At 41.1% G+C, this 27592-nt stretch overlaps 2 protein-coding genes across 4 annotated transcripts in view; one reads left to right on the top strand and one right to left on the bottom strand.

The window, feature by feature from the left end:
* STRN3 (striatin 3) overlaps window positions 1–9952 on the top strand; it is a 77967-nt gene extending 68015 nt beyond the window's left edge. For both annotated transcript variants that reach the window (XM_045585195.1, XM_036451004.2), the window contains 3 exons: window positions 3563–3670; window positions 8134–8220; window positions 8301–9952. In XM_045585195.1, coding sequence (XP_045441151.1) covers window positions 3563–3670; window positions 8134–8220; window positions 8301–8470 — 365 coding nt within the window. In that variant the 3' untranslated portion in view covers window positions 8471–9952. The remainder of the gene's footprint in view (window positions 1–3562; window positions 3671–8133; window positions 8221–8300) is intronic.
* A 4059-nt stretch (window positions 9953–14011) lies between these two features.
* COCH (cochlin) lies at window positions 14012–27168 on the bottom strand. Of its 2 annotated transcripts, none has more exons than XM_045585192.1 (11): window positions 27086–27168; window positions 26970–27014; window positions 24115–24271; window positions 23392–23525; window positions 22640–22702; window positions 22343–22405; window positions 22113–22260; window positions 19332–19435; window positions 18126–18352; window positions 17429–17945; window positions 14012–14934 (listed from the first exon to the last, which is right to left on the bottom strand). In XM_045585192.1, the coding sequence occupies exons 1-11, from the start codon at window positions 27117–27119 to the stop codon at window positions 14759–14761; spliced, it is 1668 nt and encodes a 555-aa protein (XP_045441148.1). In that variant the 5' UTR covers window positions 27120–27168; the 3' UTR covers window positions 14012–14758. The 2 variants fall into 2 exon arrangements, with proteins under 2 accessions (XP_045441148.1, XP_036306809.1); XM_036450916.2 differs by having other exon boundaries at window positions 22343–22387.
* Window positions 27169–27592: the final 424 nt, after the last annotated feature.

The following is a 27592-nucleotide window of genomic DNA, read 5'->3' as shown; positions in this document are numbered from 1 at the left end:
CCACAGTTTTTTGATCCACTCATCTGCTGATGTGCTCTTAGGCTGTTTCCAAATCTTAGCTATGGTGAATTGTGCTGCTATGAACATAGGGGTGCATATATCCTTTCTGATTGATGTTTCTAGTTTCTTGGGATATATTCCTAGAAGTGTTATAACTGGGTCAAATGGGAGTTCCATTTTCAGCTTTTTTAGGAAACTCCATACTGTTCTCCACAGTGGCTGCACAAGTCTGCATTCCCACCAGCAGTGCACGAGGGTTCCTTTTTTCCCACATCCTCACCAGCACTTGTTGTTTGTTGACGATAGGTATTCTGACAGGTGTGAGATGATATCGCATTGTCGTTTTGATTTTCATATCTCGTATGATTAGTGACTTTGAGCATATTTTCATATGTCTCTTGGCCTCCCTTATAACCTCTTTCAAAAAGTGTCTATTTAGTTCCACCTCCCCTTTTTTGATTGGATTGGTTATCTTTCTTTTATTAATTTGTATAAGTTGCCTGTAAATGTTGGAGATTAAACCCTTATCGGAGATAACATTGGCAAATATGTTCTCCCATGCTTTCTTGTTGTTTTGTTGGTGGTTTCTTTTGCTGTACAGAAGCTTTTTATTTTGATGTTCCATTTTCTTTTTAGTTCCAATTGAGCTGTATCAGTGAAGATATTGCTTCGGCATATGTCTGAGATTTTGCTGCCTGTGAATTTCTGTAATATTTTTATGGTTTCCTGTCTTATGTTTAAGTCCTTTATTCATTTTGAGTTTATTGTTGTGTAATTTGGTGGTCTAGTTTTGTTTTTTTGCATGTGTCCAACTTTCCCAATACCATTTATTGAAAATATAATATTAATTATATTTTCTATACTGTACTTCCTTGCATTTTATACTTGAAGAAGTTGGGTAGTTTGCCTGTAAAGTTTTCCACAGTCTGGATTTTGCTTGGGGCATCATTTAACAAACTCCTCTGTTCATTTTATTTCCTATAAATTGGTTTTAGCTCCAGAGGCTTATTCAAAAGTAAGGTTCACTGTTTTATTTGTTTTCATTTAAAAGTTTTTAATGTTTAGGCAAGACTACCTCATAAATTGTGAACTTTTATCAGAAGTAAATATTGTCTGCTTGTTTATCTTTTTATGTTTCAGTCTTGATGATAATTACCTGGATCTGTCAGTTTATTAACTGTTTAAAAATGATTTTCTGATTCTGTCGTTACTTCTCCACTTATTAGCTAGAATACTTCTGTAAAGAGGTATACCCCTCATCAATAAATTGGGTACTTTGGAGTTAGATTACAAAGGAAAGGCAAAATAAATTCTTGATTTCCCCCCTTCCTTCATTTACCAGCTTACAGAATAGTAATAATGAGGTGTTCCCTAACATCCTCCATAGGTGACCAGAGAGTCTGTTGGGTGTTGTTTGTTTGTTTTATTATCATTACTAGAGTCCTAATCATGAAATTCATGCAAAGGGCTCGGCTCTCGCAGCCCCAGCCGCCTCGGCCAGCCCTCACAGCTATGACTGCATCTGGAAAGTCATCTGGACGGTCGTTCTGCTGTTTTATAATTAGCATCTCATTTAGATATAAATGTATTTGAATCATTGCCAGTATTTTCTTTATTGCTATTCAGATGGGTTAATCTTTGGCCAGTATAGCTCCTGAGTCCTTTTGACATGACCCTGGTAGTCGTTGATAGTTTTACTTTCTGATATGAGAAGATACTCTAGGTTCATCTTGTTGATTTGTGCCCCAGATCTGAAATTGGCCATTTCTCTAAGGAGCCGTGGTTTCTCTAAGTGAAAAAAGGCAATTAGAGTCTATAGTGTAGGCTCTTGGGTTGGCCCTCATGGATTTCATGGCTCTTGAACTGGTCATTGGTTTAGGCATTTCCAGTGGTCAGAGCTACAAATACATTTTTTATAAATAAAAAATGTTGATAAATTCATATGAGTACTTCCAATTGAAATTCAGATTTGTCTCATTGCTTTTTATGTCTTTATTTCATTTTAACCGTACGTACCAAATCTCTTTGTGTTCAGCAAAATCATCACAATCTCTCATTGTATTTATTTCATAGTACACATAGTCATCTCAGAATAATAATACCAAAACCACTGCCAATAGTTTGATTACTGAAACTAGGGAAGGGTAATCTATTACTGTGCTTTCAAGTCACTTGAAATATTTCACTTATTTGTGCTTATACCACCAATTGGATATATGGTAAAGTTCATTCATTTAATTTTACTTTTGACTTTTCATGATTGCTTTTTTAAAAAATCAAGCTTTTTAAATGTTAATCGTGTAAAATGATTCACTCAAAGAATACTCAAAGAAGTGTCTTTCTCAGTGTCTTTTCAACCTTAGTCTCTCCCTCTTCCATAGGTAATTACACACACACACAAACATATATGCGTTTCTTTGTGTAACATGTTTAAGTTTAGTTAAGAGTTCTTATATACATGTGGAATTGATTTGCTTAAAGTCTAACAATATTGATATTTTCCCACTTGTTTTTTTTTTTAATATTTTTATTGATTTTTTACAGAGAGGAAGGGAGAGAGAGAGCTAGAAACGTCGATGAAAGAGAAACATAGACTAGCTGCCTCTTGCACACCCCCTACCGGGGATATACCGCAAACAATGTACATGCCCTTGACCGGAATCGAACCTGGGACCTTTCAGTCTCCAGACCAATGCTCTACCACTGAGCCAAACCAGTTTCGGCTTCCCACTTGTTTTGATTCTTCTCTGTTCTCCCTTATTGCTAATGAAAAATTAAGAGCTTGTCAGTAAATAAAAGATCTTATTTCTCAGGACATTTATTCTGGTTCTTCGTATTTTTGTCAGTATGGGTAGGATGGGGATTGTTTCTTACAAACACCTAATTATCACTTAAGAATTTTCCTTAAATGCTTATAATTATTTTATGGGCTGTTTATTAAACGTACTGATAATTGTGAAGTTTTGTGGGGGTTTTTTTGTTTTTTTTTAAGAATTCTAAACCACCTACATTAAAATACTTATAACTATTTTTTTTTTTTTTTTTTTTTTTTTTTTTTTTTTGCCGAAACCGGTTTGGCTCAATGGACAGAGCATTGGCTTGGGGACTGAAGGTGTCCCGGGTTCGATTCCGGTCAAGGGCATGTGCCTTGGTTCGAGCATATCCCCAGTGGGGGGTGTGCAGGAGGCAGCTGATGACTCTCTCTCATCGATGTTTCTAACTCTCTTTCTCTCTCCCTTCCTCTCTGTACAAAACCAATAAAATATATTTTAAAAGAATAAAAAATAAATAAAATGCTTATAACTGTTTTAGACGTGAGCCTAGTAGGGTCCATATTATAAGGCATGATAGCTAAAACATTTATTTTTTAAGAAATTGTATCCCTCTAGAGCTCTTGTTTTATTTCTTAGATATTTATTTATTTATTTATCTATTTATTTAGATTTTGTTTGTTTTATTCTAAAGCTTTGTTTTTTATTTTTTGGTAAGAATAAAAAGGTCATCATGCAGTTTCTAACTGAAGGTTTGAATTTTAGTTGCATTATCTTCCTTTATTTTTCAGATTTACAATCCAGTAATCACATTAATAGAGTAGTAAGTCATCCCACACTTCCTGTTACAATAACTGCTCATGAAGATAGACACATCAAATTTTTTGACAATAAAACGGGTAAGTAGGTTGTCTTATTTTCTTTTCAGTCATATTAATAATTCTGTAAATTTGAAGTGCTGTAAATTTGAAGTCATCAAAAATGCTATTCTTTTGCCGAAACCAGTTTGGCTCAGTGGATAGAGTGTCAGCCTGCAGACTGAGGGGTCCTGGGTTCGATTCTGGTCAAGGGCATGTACCTTGGTTGCGGGCACATCCCCAGTGGGGGGTGTGCAGGAGGTAGCTGATCAATGTTTCTCTTTCATCAATGTTTCTAACTCTATCTCTCTCAATAAATATATATTTTTGAAAATGCTATTCTTTTATATAAAATATATTGACTTTTCTGCTTCAAAATTGCCAAGTGAAACTTTTAACTCAAATTTTTGCTTTAATTATGTAGTGCATTCATAATATATTTTATTGTTAAGTTTATAAGTAACACCTTACCTACCTATTACGATTTTTTTCATGTCATATTAATTAAATATAAATCTTTCCATTTGAAATTATTTTCTTCATAGTCTATTGTGATTTAGTATAGCAGAAAAGGTGTCTTTCTGGGGTTTGGCATTTCAAATATGTTCTTAAAATTATTTCTCAGTTAATAAAATGATGATTAGTAAAAATGGTTTTATTGCCATCTTTCCTCTATTTCTTGTTGTCAGAAAACTTAACCATTTATATAGGAGTTAAATCAAATATTAATGTGGCCATAAAATTTCTTTAAGGACCCTTGTTTCATTTGTAATTACCTGAATACCATATAAAATATTGTTTGCTTTCTTTCAGGAAATTTAGTAGTTGTATTAAAAATAAAATGAGTTTCTAGAGCTATTTTAATGGTAGAAATCAAGAAAAAGTGTTAATAAAATTTCACTTAATAAGTAAGGAGCTTACAGTCTCAAATTTATAAAATCTACCAATTTACTTTGTTATTGCTGTTAAGTAGTTTTAGTACCTTATCTTTAGTGGGAAGAAATTGAAGCAGTGGTCTCCAAACACTGGAAAAATTATTTTAAATCAACCTCTCTCACTTTTACTCTTATATACAGGCACACACACACACACACAACACTGAGTTCAGTTTATTGAACTTTTGTATCTGAAACATAGAAATCAATATTATGAATGGGTTTGATAAATACTTAGATTTTAACAACAGAAACACATTTAGCATTTGGTATTCTGCAGTGCACTGGCTACTGTCAAATAAAAGATGGAGTTTCTGCTTTCTGGGGCCTTACCTGTTGTCTGGGGAAAACAGGATGTGTGTATGTGTGTGCACTTGGACTCTGCTAGATAAAGGGGGCTTCATAGAGTAAGGGTTTGAGCTTTGCCTTGAAGCAATGGTGAGATTTTTTAATTTGTTATGTGAAGAAGGTAGTAGGAAATTGCAGGTAAGGGCATATTTTGATCAGAGGCTTGGTGGTAGAAACTTTGGCTGACAGAGTTTTTTATAAGCAAAGCCAAAAAGGTACGGTAAGCCTGGAAGAAGAAAACAGACTCTATTGAGAATTTCTCACAGCCAACCTAAGAATAATGAATTTTTGTTTATGCTATGAACTATGAAAGCCCCTTAAAATATTTGAGCAGGGATTTCAAAATGGGTTTAAAAAGATTATTTAAGTTGTATTATATGGTAGATCCTTGACTTTAAGGAATTTAAATTTTACAATATCTATTTTTTATTTCAGAGAGGTCTTTGGTGGCTCGTGATTTTTGAAAGTTTGATAGAGGCACAAATTAGAGTTGCATATACTGTACTGAGACACTTAGGAAGTGCTAGAGAAGTTGGAGGAAGAAAGTTCTGAATAGATTGTGAACTCATGCAGCAGAATTTATTGACTATCTGCCAGAGTTCTTCTCAGTGCTTAGTAAACAGAATAAAATGCCCTATCTTCTTGGAGCTTAATGGTATATCATTTACTGTGAGGCATTGTTGTATTTGATTTACGTGTATTAACGTTTGCTCTTCTAGTGACTCATTAGGTATATATGATACTATCATTTCCATTTTACAGTTGAAATAAAAGTCTTAAAAGAAATTAAATAATTAGTGCAGTGCTATACAACAAAGGAAAATTGCAGGGTTGGGATTCAAATCCATGCAGTTTGCTTCTAGAGTCTACATGTTTATATTAGTCTGTTTCTTCTCCATTTCATAGTGGCCTATAATATTAATTGCCCGAGTTAAAGGGCTTAGATGCCAGGGAGGCTGTTATAAGAGCAAATAATTAGTCTTGGTGGAGGAAGAGGGGTGGCCGAGGCATGGGGCCAAAGTAAAATTGGTTAAATGTGAGAAATTACAAGCAAATGTTGCTAAAGGAGGGGTTAGATGCTTTGTGACTTCTGTGGTTACCTGTGGAAGCTCAGCAGCCAACTTGATTCAGCACGGGACCTCTTTATACATGATTCAGTCTGAAGGGGTATGAGGTCACTCACATTTTGGAAGTCACTATGTAGAAAAGAAGAGTTGACTCTAAATTGACTAACATATCAGTAAAGATTAGTTTTAATGTACAGGCAGGAGAGTTGAAATTAAACTTGGAAAATTATTGCACCCCTAAAGAAATGGGGGCGATTTGCTAATTGGTTGAAAGAATCTCTGGTTTAAGATATCTTAAATTTAGGACATAGAGGGTTATTTCAGGGGAAGGGTCAGACCTAGATTGTGAATTAAGAGTTACCATCAGCCGAAACCAGTTTGGCTCAGTGGATAGAGCATCGGCCTGTGGACTGAAAGGTCCCGGGTTCGATTCTGGTCAAGGGCATGTACCTTAGTTGCGGGCACATCCCCAGTAGGGGGTGTGCAAGAGGCAGCTGATCGATGTCTCTCTCGCACTGATGTTTCTGACTCTCTATCCCTCTCTCTTCCTCTCTAAAAAATTAATAAAATATATATATTTAAAAAAAAAGAGTTACCATCATAAAATTGACATTTTAAAGGAAGCTAATAGTGCTTGTTACTTAACTCCTAATGTTTTGAGATTATTGTCTATGAGGCCAACCATTTCATATCTAAGGTTTTTTATGTTGTTTGTTTTGAATAGGAATATTGAGAGGAATGAATTCTAGAATTGATAATGAATTGTTGGATGTACTCCACCTCTTCCTCTTATTTCTAATATATAAAATGATTGATATTTCAAAGGATAAATTAATTTGATGATACTAAAATCATTAGGTAGGAATGTATTATCTGGTGATTTATTTATCATTAAATCTGTATGTAAAATAATCTTTACATCTCTTAATGAGAAAGACTTTTTCTGTTTTCATTTTAATTGCAGTCTCCATAATCTAAGTCTTGGATGCAATCCTATATTCGTTATATTTTCCACTGTATGTCAGATACTGTCAAATGTAACACAAATGTCTATTAAAAGTACTGGGAAAGTTCTGCAGTAGAATTAAAATTCTCTTTCCTATATTATTACTAGAGGCCCAGTGCATGAAATTTGTGCACTTGGATTGGGGGTGCCTCAGCCCAGCCTTGCCCTCTCGAAGTCCAGAAGCCCTCGGGGGATGTCTGATTGATGGAGAGAGGCCTAAGCCAGCAGTAGAACTTTTTTTTTTTTTTTAATATATTTTATTGATTTTTTTTACAGAGAGGAAAAGAGAGGGATAGAGAGTTAGAAACATCGATGAGAGAAAATCATTGATCAGCTGCCTCTTGCACACCCCCCACTGGGGATGTGCCCGCAACCAAGGTACATGCCCTTGACCAGAATCGAACCCAGGACCTTTCAGTCCGCAGGCCAATGCTCTATCCACTGAGCCAAACCGGTTTTGGCAGAACATTCTTAGTGCTGCCATGGAGGCGGTGCTGCCACACTGCCGCTGTGCTCCCACCGTGAGCTCGACACAGGGCTTCTGGCTGAGCAGTGCTCCCCCTTTGGGAGCACACTAACCACCATGGTTTAGCTCCTGCATTGACTGTCTGCCTCCTGGTAGTCAGTGCACGTGATAGCAACCAGTCATTCTGCTGATCAGTCGCTTTGCATATCATCCTTTTATTTTATAGGATAGTATAATTCATGAACCTTGAAAACATCATACTAAGTGACAGAAGGCAGACACAAAAAGTCAAATTTTGTTATATGATTTATTTGTATGAAGCATCCAGAATAGACCAAACTATAGGGAGAAAAAGTAGATTAATGGTTACAAGGGACTTGGGGGAGAGTATTGAGGAATGGCTGCTTAATGGGTGTGGGGTTTCCCTTTGCAGTATTGAAAATGTTCTGAACTAGATAATGGTGGTTGTTGCACATCATTGGGAATGTTCTAAAAGCCACTGAATTGTATCCTCACAAATAGTTAAAATGGTAACTCTTATGTTTAGATGTATTTTACTACAATTTTTAAAATATTATAGTGATTGTCTCTTTTATGTTCATGCTATTTTATGATTTCTAAAATACCTATCAAGTTAGTAAATATTTATGAAAACATAATTATCTTTGTTATGTTTTTTGTAGGTAAAATGATCCATTCGATGGTAGCTCATTTGGATGCTGTTACAAGTCTAGCAGTAGATCCTAATGGAATCTATTTGATGTCTGGAAGTAAGTCTGAATTTCCTATACTTCCCCCAAACTTTATAAAAGCATTGTTACTCAAAAACACTTTATTTTTTCTTTTACAGGCCATGATTGTTCTATTAGATTGTGGAATTTGGACAGCAAGACATGTGTACAAGAAATAACAGCACATAGGAAGAAATTAGATGAATCAATATATGATGTTGCTTTCCATCCATCAAAAGCATATATTGCTAGTGCAGGGGCGGATGCCCTTGCCAAAGTGTTTGTGTGAACCAACAAATACATCGTCGTAACAGATTTGCTTGAACAAAAAGCGGGTCTGCGTCACTGCCATGAAAGACGGTCACTGCTAAGACACCACATGTGATCTGCCTGGCGAAGGCTATTCAGGGCAGGCATAAATCGGTGGGAATTAAATCCTCATGTCAGGTTCATTAATTTAATTGTAATTACTGTATTTGTGGGACAAAAAAAAAAAAAAAAAAAAAAAAGGACGCCAGTATTTGTGGCCTGTACTGGATACAAACTGAGCGTATATCTGTTTTTTAGGTGTCTTTAAGCCAACGTGGAGTCTGATCTTACAAAAGGACTTTTATTTTGGACTCTGTGTGCTGCCTTAGGTTAGGGATGTGGTGCTCTTGTGGGGGGAGTGAGCTCCAAGAGTAGTTTTTTTCATCTCTTAGTGATCTTCTGTTTATCAGTTGAATGCCACAGATTCCCTTTTAAACTTATTTTGCTTTAAAAAAAAAAAAAAGAAAGAAAATTTAACTTAAAATATTTTAGCATTAGTTGCACAAAATGTTTGGATAAAATTCTAGTTTTTATAAGTCTTTTTTATATATTTAGCCTGTCACAACAGTGCTTAAGATTACATTGAAGTTTTTCTGCATTATACAACCCTAAAACATAGAGATCTCACTGACCCGCTGCTATGTAACCACACTTTCTTTTGCCTAATACAGCTCAGCTAAGTCCTTCCATAAGATGCTAAATCACCTTCATCATCACATAATTGTCTTCATAAACCAAGGACTATTAAGTATATTAAAATGAAATAGTGGGGTTGAGTACTCCAAATGAACGCTTAAAAAAAAAACTAACTAATCTTGGCATCCTATCACTATGTGATATTTTGTACATCTTACTGTATTTACAAGTTTATTTATCAAGGATTATCCGTCTTGCTAATAGCTTATTATTTATTTCACTTTTTGTTGTTCTTATATCCTTTTATTAATGTGCTAAAAGAACCTGTATATCTATTTTGGAACTCTTTAAGTAGTCTAAAATAGACTAAAAATGGAATATTTTATAGTTTAAGTTACATACCAAGGTGATTCTCCCCAGACACATATCTTGGTTTACCATGATTCCAAACAAAACTATCGTGTTTAAAAATATTGGGAGTAAAATATTATTTGCATTACAAATAGGATACAAAATAGTTGGATCAGGATACCGAAATTTGCTGTTTGGACTAGTTATCCCTTTTTATTTTTTCAAATGTGCTTAATTTTATGGTGTAACAAAAGATTTTGTTTGTGTAATGCATGATTAAGACAATAAAATATTTTTTCTAGTCTTCCAAAAACTTTTCTGATCAGTTTGCGAGTTTTGATGAGTTTTGTAAGGTTTTTGTTTTACAAACGATGAATCAGCAAATTTTTAAGATTGTACCACATAGCAAACATACAGCTGTTGAAAAATAATGTATATAAAATGCATATAATAAATATTAAATTGTGTACCTGTATGTTACTGTTGGCTACATTATTTTGTGTTGAATAATAAAGTGCAATACTTTACCTTCCATCATTAAACTAGGAAATAGAGATGATTTCCTCGGTGAGTCCATTTTTATGCTGTTCTTTTAAACTTTGTACTGCTTATTGATGTTCTAGCAAGATTAGAACAGTTAACACTATAAAGAATGCCTTTCTAAGTATTACATCCCATTTGGGGATAATAAAATCTTCTGTTGAAATAAGTTATGTAATTCAAAAAGACCAAAAAAAGAAAAGACAGATGCAAATTTAAATCATTTTCTTAAACATCATGTTACTTTATTAAATCTGAATTCAATTGGTAGTGTTGTCACTCCTATCTAGCCATATGTGTTTCCACAAAATGTTCAGAAAATAAACTGCATTATTCATTAATTAAAGGTGGTTCTTATAGTGTTAACTTACTATCTCAAAACTTTTCCTTCAATAATAAGGTAATATCTTTTTTCTTTGAAGGGAATTAATTGCACATGGAATTAGAAGGTAACATTAAAAAAACTTATATTGCAAAATTTTATATGAATGCCTTCTACAAAAAAAAAAAAAATTACATTGTGTGTATTTTGAGAAATTTTGTCATCTAGCATAAAGATCCAAATGGCTGTTTTAGTTGTTTTTGTTGAAACAAAGTTTTCAGAAATCTTTAAAAATACTAGTTTTATAGCTTTCTGAAGATTCAACTTGATAAACAAAGGGGAACTTTTTAAAAATAATTTAAGAACAAGCTTTCCAGAAGCTACTAGCATTTCTGGCAGTTATTCTAACCAATGCATTACTGTTAAACTGGGAAATGTGGTTATCACTGCAATGCATAAACATTCACCTCTTGGAATGTATTAAAACTAAAATAAAGTTAGTATATATGTTTATTTTTCTATCTACTTTGGTTGTATTTTTCTCTATAATATTAAACATTTGGAAAAAGACTAAGCTTACAAAAAGAATGCTTTATTTTTATTAGTGTGCTTCTAATTGTGACTTAATGTGAAGTTATATAGAATTTGTTTATTAAATGGTGCTTTATACATAAAGTTTAAGAATATGCAAACTTTAATATGTTGGCTTTTTTAATATTTAATCATATTTTTTGCCTTTTCATATTTTATTTACTCATGTCTTTTTTTTTCAAATTTTGATATAAGTTATCCACTGAAAATGAGTGTCTCATTTAATACATTTAAAGTTATAAATGGACTAGTATATTTGAATTTTAGGCAGGCCTACAAAAGTTGGAATATAATCTTTTCAAAAATCTGTTTACTCTTTACTCCTGTTTAGTTATTTCATTATATTGATTACTAGAGACATGGTGCATGAAATTTGTGCGGGGCGGGGCGGGGGGGGGGGCAGTCCTCTGCCGACCTGCACCCTCTCCAATCTAATCTGGGAGCCCTCAGCAGAGCCCTCCATTCTGGGAGCCCTGATGACTTAGGCCGCTGCCCAGGGGCTCTCCGCAGCCGGGGTGGGTGGGACACTTGCCTCATTGTGAGCTTGTTCCCCAGTTGGTGGCCTGTGGGAGGCAGCCGACGAGTGATTCTCACCAATGATGTTTCTGTCTCTCCTGCTCCATTCCTCTTGGAAATCAATGAAAATATATTAAATTTTTTAAAAAGAAAAAGAATGAATAAAACAAAGCGAAAAATGGCCATTCTCCAGATCATTGTCCCAACCTCTTGAAATTCTGCTTCCTGGCATGTGTAAACTCAAGTAAACTCATAAAAGTTCTCTACAGGTTTGAATATTTTTACATAAGCAGCATATACACCTGATTTCTGAGGGTGAGGCAACAGAATCAGTCCACAAGGTCTGCTGTGAAACTGTAGAGGAGTCTGTTTTCAAAGAGAAAACGGAAGCAAACACTTTTCCCTGTACTCTTTTCCACTCAGACAAGCCAATTTCTCAAACATCCTCCCTCCATGAAGTTGGTGAGCTGTGGCCTAAGGGTGGGGGAGTCAGAGAAGCCCCGAGGCAAGGTCACCAGAGAGCTTTCTGCATTTGAATGAAGCCTTGGAGTGAGAGCCATTGGAATGAATCGCCCTGACCTCCTTGTTCCTTACCCCACCCCCTACTCCCAGAGCCCAGGATCTGCTCCCAGTTGCCTCCCCAGCACAGCAGCGTCCAGCTCTGGAGGGTGCCAGCACCCTGCAGCCTGTGATGTTGCAGTCCCAGGGATAGCAACACCCAGCGACAGCGTGTCCTCAGCCTCCCTCCAGACACAGGAGGAAAGACAACTTGGGTAGCAAGCCTAAGGGACACCTGGGAAGGATGTGCTTGCTGAGCTTCCATGTAGAAGGCCATGTGCGCATTACCCAGAAGCTCTCGGGCCAGGGCATCAATGAAGCAAGCATTCCACCAGGCTGCTCATGCTGCCTGCTCTCAGCAGCCCTGCCCCCAGGACTAGGGGACTCCGGCAGGGTGAGGGGACTGGGCACTGCCATCTTGTGGCTATGGACACCAACATCTGTGACAGTAATGGTTAATTTGCATATTACCCTTTTATTAGGATGTTTACTTACAAAAAATAACTAGTGACCCAATGCACATATTTGTGCACATTGAAAGAAAATTAGAAAGTGGCCAGTGGGGTGGAACTGGGCAAGACTGGCTAAACACAGCCTGGACAACCTCCCTCAGTTCCCCCTGGCTATGTGACTCCAACTCAAAGGGCTTCTGTGGAGTGAGCCAGGTCCCTCCAGCAGGTGAGATCCATTGGCCTGGCCTATGGAGTTCAGGCCAAAACTGGCTCTCTGACATCCCCAGAGGGATCCCGGAGTGTGACAGGACACACTGCAAAGTTGCTGTCGTACTGGGTGTGGAACACAAGTGTGCAGTAAACCAGATTTGGGGCCCACAGTGCCTCAGCAACAATATAACCCAAGGCTGAAGGTGGAATCGCGAGGCCCCAGGAGGAATCGGGGTCCCTCCTCTCTGGTTTTGGGGTACATCACCGAAGAACCGCCACTGCCAAGTCACTGCAGCTCAGCAGCTCCTGCATTGAACATCTGCCCCCCCCCCGGGTGGTCAGTGTAAGTCATAGCTACCAGTTGGATACTTAGTATATTAGCCTTTTATATATAGAAACTGATAGTAACTTGACAAAGTGCTCATTTCTGCTCCTTTCCCACTCTTGAAGTCAGTCAAAATATTAGTTTCCCTGGTTACCTCCGATAACCTCAAAACTTTGTTCTTTATAGAATTAAAGGTAAAGCATTTTTAAAAAGGCTACAGACTAGAAGCCAGGTTTTCACTAAAGCTTATATTTTTAAGGAGTGCTACTCTTGGCTGAGAATTTGTGCTTTATGCACTTGGGGAGGAAATCATGTTAGACCCATTTTATTATAGTTATTTGGAAATCTGCCACATGAATTCATATTTGCCACAGTATAAGGTGGAGAGTTTTGTGTCTTCCCAACTTGATTTTACCAAATTTTTATCTAGTGTCAAAGGCAATTTCAGGTATGCCTCTTCAGTACATAGTCTTTTTATTCTTTTTCCACAAACTAAAATTGTTAGACTCAAAAGATTAACTGGAGTATGTATATTATTCCAACTAATTAACACCATTTTGGGATCAACTGGTTGTAAATCATCCAGATAGGCTCAGTGATTGTGGCACAGGAGGTAAGGCACGCAGTTGATTGAGGGAGGGTGGGTCCTGTCTTGAGAAGGTAAGCAGGATGCTCTACCTGAGAGGAGAGCTTTTGGGGAGTAATGACAATTACATTAATGGAATTCTCAACACTTCATAGGCACCAACTTCACAGGCACATTTAAGTAAAACTAATGCCAATTACAAAACACTTAGGTACTGTTTATCTGGTGTTGGCTGTATACTCTTCTGTGCTTAGAAGAGTAGGCAGTCAATAAATGATAAAAAAAAAAAAAAAAAAAAAAAAAAAAAAAAAGCATAGTCTTATTGCATGACTTTAAGAAAAAATTCAGTTGGCCTTTCTGTATAAGTTATTGAATGTAGAATTTTTATCATACCCTAGGGAGAAACACTTAGGAAAATAAAAGGCAGCTTGACGAGTCCCTAGCAGTTTTATTGCTTAAATATAGTCAAACTGACAATACTTTTCCTGCAGTTCTCCTATTTGAAATATGTGCTTTTCTTATATGTAAGTGGTAAGTAAAAATTTACCAACTTAACATTTTGTACATGAATGGCTTTAGTGTACAAGTCATATATACCCAGACACATAAAAATTAAGGATTAGATAAATAGAAAAATAGTAGGAAGTCCTGCTATTTTGTTGTGTGATGACTTACTGTGAAAATACACTACAAATAAGCTCGATAGCCAATTCCTTCCATTTCATCACTAATTATAACTTTAGAATACTAAATAACATCTATTTGGGTCAAGATGTTTAAGTTTTTCTTATATTTGCTTATATGTTTAATACAGAATGATAAAAGGAATGTTGCTTTTGGTCTAAATATCAGATTCTTTTATTGAGCTATGGAATTTTCATATCTGCATTTAATACATATTAGAATAGAACTCTTAAATGTTTTAATCCATGATATACCCCTTTTCCTGAGTTTCTAAGGGTCATGATTATGAAGCCTCAGCAGAGTGAACAGTTAAGTCTAAATTGTTATTAAAAGCTAATAGCTTTAAGTGAATGCTTATTTGCTTAAAACAGCAGTTGGCTCTCAAATATAGTTTTGTATCTGATCCTCGTATGCTCTGTAGTATTTCAGTATTAGAGAATATAGCTTATACATTATATCCTCTTGCAATTTTTCTTTCAGTTGCCACAACGTCACCGTTATTGCTGGGATTCTAAGAAATCTCTACAGATGCCCCTGATGACGTCAGAAACGATGGGTTCCAGTCCCGAGAACTCCCGGGTGAAGAAGGCGTGCGACTCCTTTGGTTTAGAGGCCATGTCTCTCAGGTCGTCCAGAGGTGCCCATGCCACACCCACAGAGAAGATGGTGATGCCTGCAATGGAAACATGTTTAAGGGAATGTAAACCCAAGTTCCAGTTTACATATAAAATCACACATGTTTTTCATATATTAAGACAGTTGCAGAGAAAACTGCCTGGTAATGTCTGAAGAACCAAATCCTCTATAGCAGGTTGTTAGGTAAGTTTTTAACAGTCATGGTGATGAAAATGGCCAAACAGTTTGGTCAAAACCAGAAGCTTTACTGTCAGTGTAATTACCATATTAACAGGCAAATGATCACTGACAGAAAAAAAAACATTTTTTAATGAAGTTCAATATCCATATGATAATAATTAATAGAAATAACCTGATAAACATCTTTAACAGAAACAAAAACCCTGCAGCAAACGTATTTAGTGAAATGATGAAAATTTTGCTCTGAGATTGGCAGGAGCTTGGTATGCCTGCTATCATCACTTCAGTTAACCATGATGCTGGAGTCAGGCCATTCTAATTGGGTAAGAAACTGGCACAAGAGGTGGGGATACAGAAGTGGTGAAAGTTGTCTGAGGCTGCATTGTCTGTGAATAGTAACTCTTCCGCTGAAGTCTGTATGTTACACAGGCAAACTGACTAGTAAGAAATCGTCAGCCTTTAATCCCAAAGCAAAAATCTGGTGATAAATAGCCCTTGCAGGATAGCTCAGTTGATTAGAGCATCATCCTCATATATCAAGGTTGTGGGTTCAATCCTTGGTAAGGACACATACAAGGGCCAGTCAATGCATAGGTAAGTGAAACAGCAAACTGATGTTCTCCTCTCCTCTCCTCTTTTCTCCTCTCTATATAATCAATAGAAATAAAGCCAAAAAGAAATGCCCGCGAAGCTGGAATTTCCTGTCACATTGAGGCATTCCATCTGCATTCCCTTGAGCTACTGGAAGGCTTTTATTCTAACTGTACGTTTTTGTCAGGGGGCTTGTTCCATTAGTTTGATTCACTTCAATCCCAAATGTAAAAGCAGTCGCTTAGTGGATTCTTGGTGTACTGTCTTATCTTCTGGGTGAAATTCCCCATAAAATGTTGGGAGTTTCTGCAATAGCTACTCCCCTCCTTCATTCCCCTTCTAGTGGTATACAGTGCTCAGAGTTGTGGAAGCCTAGGATACAAATGAAGCAGGTTTAAATGATACAAAAGCTATTTCAAACAATTTCGGATTTATCACCACCAGCCAGTCCCTCTCTGGCAAGAGAAAAAAGTAAAAATTTTCTCCCCCTTAGTTTTTCTCACTTTTAATTCTGCATTCAAGCCTAGAGTGTTGAGCTCAGGCCCAGGATATACTCATAGTTAAAAGAATAGAATACAAAAATGGTTGTGACCTAGCCCAGAAAGTCTATTTTCTGGGTTTTGTTAACTAGCAATAATATTCATGAAAAGTTCAATTCATCACAGAGAAAATATATTTGAAATAGACTAGTTCACTTTAGCCTGAATCCAATCCTGTTAACTATAACTTAGTTTAGTCATCTACATTTTTAAGGAGTATGATAGAAAAGAGGTCTTCAACATAGGCTAGTTTGCTGACATATAAAATGAGGCAGATGTTTAAAAATTAGCCCATGTATCACTTAAATTACATGTATCAGTTCTACTTAATAAAAATATCCATTAATGTTTGTAAAATATACAAATGCATTAGCAGAGGTGCTGATGTACAAAAAAAGGAGAAGGTTATTCACAAACGGGAAAGGAAGTGCAGAAGAGTACAGAGAGACGGAAGGCTGCTAATCCCCCTCCCAAGTTAGCATTTTTGTTTTTTAAATATTGGACTCCAGTCCCGGGAAAGGGAACCCTCAGCTATGTGTTGGCCTATTTGATCTCAGCAACACATGCTAATGTCTTCAGGAACTAGCGGCCTTTGCCAAAAGTAATATTAAGGCTGGGGTAAGAGAGAAAGAGCCCCTTTTATATTCTCTCATAACATCAGAGTGTGTTTTCATTGTCAAAAAAAAAAAAAAAAAAAGACACTTAGAAAGTTTAGATGGAATAGAATTTAAATTTCATTGGTGACCTTATCATCTTAGAAAGCTCACCCAGCCTGAAAACTACTTAAAATAAAAAAGTTAGGATACATTTTCAAATAGCAGATTCATAGTAAATTATGATAATTTGTGACTAGGGGTTGGAGATGGCAAATATATTCCACGTTTGAGTCCAATGTGGGAACCTATAACATACCCCATGACACGTGACATGGTGGTTCTCATGGTATTTTCCCAACAATACAGTGGTCAGGAGTATGGACTCAGACGGCCTGGGTTTGGATACTGGCCTGAGTTAATGTGTGTTTGGGGGGAATTTCTTATCTGGAATGACATTTGTAGAGCTGCCTTGACAACCGAATCAGTTAATACTGGGTAAAGCTTTTAGAACTCGGCTGTGGCATTGTGGATGTTTGTCCAATGAAATCAATGCTTACGTTTACTTCTAAAACTCACCGAGCCCCCTCCTCAATCTCCCTTCCCCGAGGACAAGGGAGGGCCTTACCGGCATCGTGTGCGGCGGCAGCAGGGCCTCGGACGTCGTCGTAGGACTGCCCGTCGGTGACCACCACCAGGAAGTTCTTGTTGGGGCTGTCCCGCATGGGACCGAACACGTTTCTCACGGTGAAAGAAATGGCATCGCCAGTCGCGGTCCCACCACTCATGTAGCGGATGTTTCGGATGACCGCGAGGACGTTCTCCTTGGTGCTGTAGTCGGTGAACGTGAACTCTGTGCGCTGGTCGTAGGTGAACTGCACAGCGGCTATCTTGGCGCCGATGTCCGAGATTTCGAAAGTCTGGGCTATGTTGGAGACAAATTCAAGCATGGTGCGGAAGTTACTCTCCCCGACGCTGCTGGAGCCGTCGATTAGGAAGGCGATGTTCACCGAGTTGTAACAGGTCTTGCTGCACATCATTTGCTCGTGAGTGCAGAGCTTCTGCACCAGAGGCTTGACGTACTTTGTGGTGCCAAACCAGTTGGGCATGTGGTAAGAGAAGAAGCCGTTGTTCCGACAGACAGCCTAACGGGGGTGGGGGAGAGAACAGAAAAGATAGCCAAAGGGATCCGACGTTGTTTCTTCTTAAAAAATTAGGAAATCTTGAACGTTCAAAGTTAATCCAGATACGGGCCAGTCGGCACTATGCCTCAAGGTCCAAAACTGAATCCCTACCGTAACAGAAGACACCCCTCACCTCCTTACCTTGTCGATGAAGGCGACATCCTGAACCATGCCCAGTTCCTCGGGGATAGGCTTGGCCACAGAGACGATGAACACGTTGACACCGAACTCTCTGGCCACGATGCCTGCCTCTTCGATGTCATCAGAAGGCCAGCCGTCGATAAACACCACCACCACTTTGGGGATCCCCTTTCTCACGCCGGTTTCTGCCGTGAAGAATTTCTGGGCGGTGTGCTTCAAGGCTTTTCCTAGGAGTGAGAAAGAAGCACACTGGACCACCACCGCTGCTCAAATGGCATTTCTGTTTCCCTGTACCAACCTGATGCCACTTCCTTTAGGAATTTAACATATAGAGCCTGGTTCTATAACAGAACCAGGTGGGAAAGTTTAATGATCTGTCAGGCCAATTCTGTCTTCACCTGCCCCATCACTTCCCGAAAGCCTCCCCTTTCCTTTCATCACATCAGTCATCAGCCAGAAACACAGCACTCCCGCCCCTGTGACTGATTAGAACCAGGACTAAGGACTCTGATAGATCCTCCCTCCCTCCAATTGATGGAAAGCCCACCTGCGGCCAGACATTCCTGAGCTCTGAACCGCCAATCAGCACCTGCCAAATACCCTAAGCCCCCATTCCTAAATCCCTAGGTCCCTAATCACCAATCAGCGTGTGCTGAGTGCCCTAAGCCCCATCCCCTATCCTTAAAGGTGCTTGTATGCCGGCCCTCGCTCTCTTCTGATCCTCTCTCTGTGGAAGCAGCTGGCAGGGGTACTTTTCCCTCCAATAAAGCCTGTGTGTGTCCTGCCATCCCGGTCTCTGGCTACCTTCTCTATTTAATCTATCAGACTCAGAATAAGAAGTCTCCTTTCTGAGGGTGCACAGTGCTCTCTAGTTCTTTCTACCACATCTACAGTTATTAGGTGAGTCTGTTGGTCTTTACTTCCTTTTAGCATCCCAAACAGGTACTTGCCTAAAGTGACATCTGCCCTCTTCATTATAAGGTTATGGGTTACAATGCTTTATTTTTTTTTAATAAATAAAATGAACCCTTTGGTTATTTTCCATTAAAAATTGAGCACCTCAGATGATCAAGTGCATACTAGCCAAGACTCCAGAGACAGGAAGAAGAGTTTCACATCTCCTTATGTAAAATAGCACAATACTGTTCAACATATCGAATCGTTCATAACCTCTGTGTTACATCCCAGGTGCCAAAGTCTACTTACCTGTATTGGAATTCCCCCCTCGGAAACCTACTTCCTTTATGGCAAACAAAACATCTTTGGCTGATGTAAAGTTTTTCAAGTAAAATTCTATTTTGGGATGTTCACTATGTGGAAAAAATGAAGAAAAACAAAGTTAGAATTGGAAAAGGAAAATGAGCAAATCATATACCTTAAACAAACTTTAAAGTGGTCAATGTCCAAGTTTCTTAATTACATGATCCACTAAGACATTGCATCTTTGACTTTTTAGGGATCTTTCAAAAATGTAACAAAAACAATTGCTATCTTAAGGGTTTACTATAGTCTGGGTAATGTGCTATATGTTATGTATAATCTTATTTCATAATTTTCACTCTATGGGATAGAAATTATTATCCCTATAATACGTGAAGAAACAGGCTCCAAACATTTAGGCAATTTCCCCAACCAAACAGCCACACCTTAAGTTCAGATTCCTTTGGCTCCAAAGTCCATATCTAATCTATAAGGAGCCCCTGAAGCCAGGCCTGGCTCAGGGCACTGGGCTACACCAGAGCTGCCTGCTGTGAGGCTGGGTCTGCTCGGGGGACCTGGCAGCACTGAACTGTGTGCGTCTATTTCCCCAGGCCTCTGGTCAGAAGAGGCAGCGTCAGGGACACTAAGGCCAACATTTTTAAAATAGGAAGTTATGAGGAAGCAAATGATAAAATGTTACAATATTGAGGTTTTTCTTCTAATAAATGATGCTGACATTTACTAGACTTAAAATTATGTGTATGGTAAGAGGTTGAGATTTTCCATATTTAATAGCAAAAAGAAATCATGGCTCACTTTTATAACTACTCCGTTCATTAAAGGCCATGTTGAGTAAAAAACAGTTAAAGCACAGTTTGTTGCACTGTTTTTACATAAGCCAATATTCCAAAAGTGCAAAACTTTTCAGATTGTAGTACTATCAATTGCCATTAAGATGTATGAGGGCCAGCTGTAGCTCTGATTGCCTTGCTGCATGCCTGATGCCGTGATTTCTGTATACCTGGTGGGAGGCTGGGTCACACAGTCAGATGTCATGGGGTGATAACCTTTTTACTTCTATGGCCACTTCTCAACCACCCAAATTATGATTATGAAATTGAGTCTTCTTTTGCATCCTTAATGATATTATTGTTGTTCTGCTTAAATAGAAACTCTTGATATAGCTTATTCTAATGTTCTTCTTAAAATAGAAAAAACCATAAACAAGGGCTTTTATAGAAAATCTAGTCTTTATATGAGTCTTCAGGGTAGTGTAGTTTTTTCATCTTGAAAAATAATTGGGTAAAAGTAGCAAAGGAAATATGGATGAAGAAAAGCACTGCGGGGAATTTGCCTTACGGGATGTTAAAAAGTACAATAAAGTGACAAAAGTCAAAGCATTGTAGAAAAGATGTAAAAAGTAGCAAGTGGATCAAAGAAACAGACTTGCCTAAACTTGCATATAAGATTATCACAAATCAATGGGATAAGAGGCTCATTTTTAAAAGGTGTTGAACAAATGGTTAAATCAGTAGAAAACAAGAGTTACATTCTCACACTAAAAAAAAAAAATCTATTGATAAATGAAGAACCAATTACAAAAAATAATATAAGAACAAATTAAATATAAATTAATATCTATAATAATACTGGAGAAAACCCTTAAAAAATGACAGCAGTGTTAACTGGATCAACTTTTCAGAAAGCAATTTAACTGTTTATTCAGAGTCTTTAAAAATGTCAGAACCCTCTGACCCAGCCCCACTTTCAGGAATCAACTCTCATTCAAGACAGCATGCAGAAGTCATAAGGATGTTCATCACAGCGCTTGGTGTGATAGTGAAGAAGCAATAGAAGAATGGCTAAGTAATCAATCACGCAGAGTAACATGAAACATTATTTTCTGAAGAATTTTTGTGACATGGTAAAATGCTCAGAATAGTCAGGGATGGACAAAACAGGATATAAGGCATTTTTTGCAGTCTAAACGTTTAAAAATCAAGAAATACCCTCATAGCCCTAGCCTGTTTTGCTCAGTGGATAGAGTGTCAGCCTGGGGACTGAATGGTCCTGGATTCGATTCCGATCAAGGGCACTTGCTAGGATTGCGGGCTAGGCCCTCAGTGGGGGGTGTACAGGAAGCAGCCAATCGATTATCTGTCATCCTTGGTGTTTCTATTTATCCCTCTCCCTTCCTCTCTGAAATAAAAAAAGTATGTTAAAAAAAAAAAAAAGGAATACCCTCATAGACAATCAAATATTTTCTTAAAACACTGAAAAGAAAAAAATATTCTACAGTGATTATCTCTGGAGGTTATATTTGGGATTTTTCTTCTCTGTGCTTTTATGTTTTTTAAGCTTTTTATGATGCACAGCAATAAGTACTATTTTTAAAAGAATAAAAATTAAAAGGTCAGGCTTCATATCTCCAATTAAGGGAATACTGAGAAAGCTAAAAAGAATATAACAGAATAGGGAGGAGTTACCGAAATACCACTGCCTGTCCTCCCTTCAGCAAAGAGAAGTGAAGAACTGAGCAGAGGAGATGTGCAGAGGTAATCTGTATGAGGAACAAACCTTTCAGTCCACAAGTAGCATATACTTCTCTACGCCCTTTTCTCCAAAAAGGAAATACTTAGACTTATCCAGTCTGCTTAGGCAATCCTAAATCCTGACTTTATAGTTTGGGAATCCAGACTGTCCACATACTGAACTGAAACAAATGTACCTGTTAAAAGGACTATTTGTCATCATTCACGTATTCTCCCATCATAACAAAGTCGATACCTGGCTTGAACAAGGCCCACGTGTGGTCCTTCCGTTCCAATGCCCAGCATTAGAGCCACTTTCCCAACAAAGTTCTTCTGCAGGTTAAATCGGCGCTGCCCAATATTAAAACTTCCGTCAATCAGAAATGCAATGTCTGCTTTGCAGTCTGTGGAAACCCAGACAAGTCTTTCGGTGAGCAGTTCAAGAGGGAAGGAGCTATTTTCCCAAATGGCTGTCGGGGTTCTTACCTTTATTTCCAGCTTTCTTGTTGGGTGTTTTCTTTAGTCGTTTACCTGGGGGGTTGGGGGGGGGGGGGGAGAGGAAGCATTTGGCATCAGCAAATGGAAGACAGTTCCATAGCGAAAAGCTCATGACAAGTAGTGCCATTCTTAAAAGGATTTGTGTTTTTGAAAATTTATTTCCTTATGATTTTCTGGACTGGGGAAGCAATGCCCCAACAATGAAGGCAGTAGTGTATAAGGCCTACGTATCTGTATAAGGCCTTTCCCGCGCTGTGTGAGGCAAGGCAGGCTCCGTATTCATACCTGCTGGCGGCTGTGCTGTGGACACGGCTTGTCCTGTGGCTTCCTGGGTGGCAGCTTTGCCTTCTGTTAAAATAAAGAGGAGGCTATTTTCCCTCTTCCTTTTTTATCGTCAAAGCACAACAAATCTAAGTTAGAGTCCTATAGGACGGTACATAGAACACAGTGACGGCAAATTTCAGGAGCAACTGCTGCATTCTTGTTTCAGAGAACCAAAATGGATCCTTGCATATTAGGTCTTTTTTTTTTTTTTTTTTTAAGAGTGAGAGGGGGAGAGGAAAAACATCCATTCGTTGCCTCCCATAGGCGCCCTGGCTGGGGGTTCAAACCCACAACCTGGGGATGTGTCCTGACCCGGAATTGATCCTGTAGCCTTTTGTTGTAAGAAATGATACTCCAACCAACTGAGCCACACTGGCTAGGGCAGGTCATATTTTGGAAGGACCGCCAAAAATGATTCAGTGTTACTTGGCAAACACCTATGGGGTTACAGACCACTCAAGTTCCTATTGCCATCTCTGACGGCAAGATTATTCTCCCCCCCCCCCCCCCCCCCCCCCCCCCGTTCCCCAAGTTTGGCTGGAGTGAGTCCTTGACTCTTTGGGTCCCCTGACTCCATAGCCCATCGTGGACCCCTGACCACAGGTTTTGCCATCCAAGTTAAAGATGTTGGGCTGAGAAAAGCAGAAAAGGTTTTGTTGTTTTGGGGGAGGCAGGGCAACGTTTACACAAAAGCAAGAACATAATGTACGCACTGGTCACGGTGAAAGAGGCGGACCACCTGGACAGCGTCTGAGACTCGATGCCATTGGCCACGACCGAGGAGTAGTTTTCCCGACCGGGGAGGCTGTAGACGCGCACAGGCCCCCCGGCGCTGCCGATCACCCCCCTGCAACACAGGACGGACCCTGAGACCCCGCCCTCTCCAGGGACCCGGCTGGCGTCTGTGCCCGGCAGCACCTGTTATCCGGTTAGTCAGGAGAACAGTTCAGCGGGAAACCCATCTAAGAGTGCTTCCAGTTTTTTTGTGTTTTTTTTTTTTAAAAACACAAAAAACACAAACTTGCTTACACAGGTACAGCATCTGCCTGGGAAGACGGTTTTGTGCCGTCACGCTTAAGTGTTGATAGGAACACACTTGTCGTAGGTTCCCTCATCTGTAAGGTGGAGGAAGATTGTACCTACCTTTGTACAGAAGTAGAGCTGTCATGGGATTTCAAAACAATGGCTGGCACGTATTAATATAGGGCATGGCTGGCAATGTTTTAGAATCACAGAGAGCTAGCTATCAAGAAATAATGCCATTGGCCACTGGCCAGCAAGCTTCCCTTGTGTAGCGGGTGTTCGAGGACAGTCAGGAAAGCCTCGATGCCTATGACGGCGCCACAAGAAAGCGAAGGTGGGGGACACAGATGGCCAGAGAGGGAGAGGACACGGTCACACGTGCGCTTCTCTCCCCTGGGCACGCGCGGGCTTACTTGTGGACCGCGGCACCGCATATGCTTGACACGGAAGCATAGACTATGTTCCCAAACACGGAGAATTCCTCCAGAGGGCAGTCGCTGGGGCAGAGCACATCTATTTTCTCTTTCCTGATGTCCAGGCCTCTGGTAAAGCACGTGATAGCGACGGGCACTGAAGAGGAAGGAGAGAACGTGATAACGTCTTGGGGAGAGGGGGTGAGTGGGGGGGACTAGGAGATGAGATTGGCGTTTTACTTCCCGGATTTCAACACTTCTTGTTAGGAATATTGACTTACACACTGTCCCACACCATTCCAGATTTTAGCAAGCTGAAACTCCATTTTCCAATTTAACCTAGTCCTCAGCCCCTATGAAGTCTAATGGGAAAATGTTCTCAGTTCTTATCAGTTTGAAAATATGTAATTGGAGAGTTAGGGGGGTGAGAAGAGATAAACCAAAGAACTTATATACTTACTAGAGGCCTGATGCATGAAAATAATCGTGCACTGTATGGGGAGGGTTTGGGGTGGGGATCTCATAGTCCAGGAGCCCTTGGGGGATGTCTGACTGATGGCTGAGCAAGCCTAGGCCAGCAGTCGGACATCCTTAGTGGGAGCACACTGACCACCAAGGGGCAGCTCTGGAACTGAGTGTCTGCCCCCTGGTGGTCAGTGCGCATCATAGTAACCAGTAGTTCCATTGTTCGGTTGATTTGCATATTAGCCTTTTATTATATAGGATATGCATAAGCCCATGGACACAGGCAATAGAGTAGTGAAAACCTTGTGTACCTGGTGTTCAAGGATATGGATATGAGAGGAGGTGTAGGAGTTGGGATGGGGGGGGGGGATGGGAGATATCTGTAATACTATCAACAATAAAAATATATTTAAAAAATAAAATACACAATTGAACCATATCAGAACTAGAAAATAACACTCACTGGCCATTTATTAATTTGTTCTAGCAATATAAAAATCTCACTTCTGATGACAACTGTGTGCGTAGCTGCCTGAAGGGATGGCATTAAATCGGGGTTGAGCCTGTGAGGGACATTTTCACAGACACAAGCACAAACCTAAGTCATCCTTTGCTGCAGAGGCACATTTATACCAGCTTTCCTCCAAACACAGTGCCTTTAAATTATACCACTGTAAGCAAATCAGGAAAATGATGCTCAATCACTAATTTTACAAATGAAGAAAGGAAAGCCCTGGGTTAACCCAAGGTCACACAGCCCACAGGATAGTCTGTAACCCCTACAGGACAGGAAACGGGAAGCTGGTCCCTTCAGCATGGCGCCTGCTTATGCCTGATCCTATCTCCGGCAGTGAATGCATTTTTAGAAAGCACAGTTAACACTGTCAAGTTTTACATGGTCAACCCAACTAATAAAGAATCTAAGTTTTCACTCTAAGACAAGCTGTTGGCAACATGTGACAAGATACCGTAACACAACATGTTAATTCATTAATTCACTATAAATATTAAATTTATTTATTTTTAATCCTCACCCTAAGATAAGTTTTATTGATTTTAGAGAGGGGAAAAGAGAGAGGTTTTTTTTTATTTTTTTATTATTGATTTAGAGAGGTGTTTTGGTTTTTTTTTTTTTTTTTTAACTGATTTTAGAATTTAAAAGGGTGTTGTTGTTGTTTTTTTATTATTGATTTGGGGGTGGGGGGGAGAAAGATTGATTGTCTGCCTCCCACAAGCCCAGGACCCCAGTCTGAACCCCTAACCTTTTCATGCAGGGAGGATGGTCCAACCCCTGAGCCCCTGGCCAGGAAGCACCCTCCCCGAAGGGCCTCTGTGAGGAGCTGTGCCCTGTGCTGTAAGGTCCGCGGAAGGGAAGGCAGGGTGCCAGGTGCACTGCCAGTCCCCTGGCTCTGAGACATTGTAGGGTGCCCGGGAAATGGAAATCTTTACCAAAAACAGTAGCCTCATACCTTTTACTGAACAGCCTTAATTCTTCCTCCCATTCTCAGTGGCATCACACACACTACCTTCATCTGTCAACACTGACTTTAGTGAGTGTGTGTGTGTGTGGGGGGGGGGCGGAGGCGGAGGGCTGCGTGGGGCTGAACACAGCCGGGTGAAAGCCTTACCCTCATTTCTCCTTTCAAGGAAAACAAAGAATACACTCTGGAAAGAGTTTGCCTTTTGCTTGGTAGGAAACACACCGCACCACACAGCCACGCTCGGACTTGTGCACAGGAGCAAACTCTATCCGGGGCTCCCTCCTAGCGGCACAGCCCGGGGCCAGGCCTCTCCCGGGAGCCGGACCGTCCAGCCGGCCGGAGGGCTGCTCCCGGCTCCCACGCCTGCGGGCGCCGGGACTAGCGGGGTCCCCCCTTCCCGGGCTCCACTGACACCGGCCGAGGTGTGGAGGGGCAGGGGCTTCTTCTCCGTGGCTGGGGAAGAGCGCCCCCCTCGGACCCGGGGCCCCCGGGCGGAGAAAGGGGTGAGTCGGACGGAGGGGCCCTGGCGTGGACGGGGCCGCCGGGCAGCCCTCCACCGGCTCCTGCCCCCGCGGGGCCGCGGTCCGGGGGCACCTGAGCGCACCCCGCCCGCCGCTGCCGGGCCGCCCGCTCCCCGCCGGGACCCCGTCAGCCCGCCACCCCGCTCCCCGCCGGGACCCCGTCAGCCCGCCACCCCGTTCTCCGCCGGCACCCCGCTCCCCGTCGGCACCCCGCTCCCCGCTGGCACCCCGCTCCCCGTCGGCACCCCATCAGCCCGCCCCCCCGCTCCCCGCCCGCCCCCCGCCCCCCGCTCCCCGCCAGCACCCCAGTCCCCGCTCCCCGCCGGCACCCCATCAGCCCGCCACCCCGCTCCCCGCCGGCGCCCCGCGCCCCGCGCCCCGCACTCACCGGCGCCCTGGCCGCCCGCGCGCTCGGGCAGCAGCAGCCCCGCACCTGCGGAGAGAGGAAGACGGGCTCCAGCCTCCGCCGCCGGGCGGGGGGCAGGGGCGGGGGGCGCTACCCACCGAGGCAGAGGAGCGGGAGCCAGGCTGCGGCCATGGTGCGGCGCCCTGGACCGGGGAGGGGCGGGGGGCTCGGGAGGACGGGCTCCGGCTCCGGCTCCTGCGGGGACCCCGCGCCTCGGCTTCCCGGCGCCGGCGGAGCAGCGGCCCCGGCGCTGCCGCCCTCTCGGTCCCGAGGCTTCGCTCCCGCCGCCGATCGAGCCCGACCCACAACCGATGTGCGGCCCCGGGCGGAGGGCGGAACGCGCGGACCGACAGACAGACAGACAGACCGACCGCCGGGGGCGATAACGGAGCCGCACGGACTGGCTGGGGCCCCGCACCTGAGCCGCACCCGCCCGCTGCGCTGAGTGCGGGGAGCGGCGGCCGCGGCCGCTATAAGGCGGGGCGCGCGCATGGGCGCTGCGCGGGGCGCGGGAGGGAGGGGGGGGTCCCCGGGGGCCGGGGGCGGCGCCCCGCTCCCCCTCCCCGCTCCCCCTCCCCTCCCCTCCCCTTCCATCCCCCCCTCTC

The sequence above is a fragment of the Pipistrellus kuhlii genome, unplaced genomic scaffold, assembly GCF_014108245.1.
Source record: "Pipistrellus kuhlii isolate mPipKuh1 unplaced genomic scaffold, mPipKuh1.p scaffold_m20_p_1, whole genome shotgun sequence".
Classification (NCBI taxonomy): domain Eukaryota; kingdom Metazoa; phylum Chordata; class Mammalia; order Chiroptera; family Vespertilionidae; genus Pipistrellus; species Pipistrellus kuhlii.
Note: the sequence above shows the minus strand (reverse complement) of the source record. Positions and strands in the feature narration are given on the sequence as shown.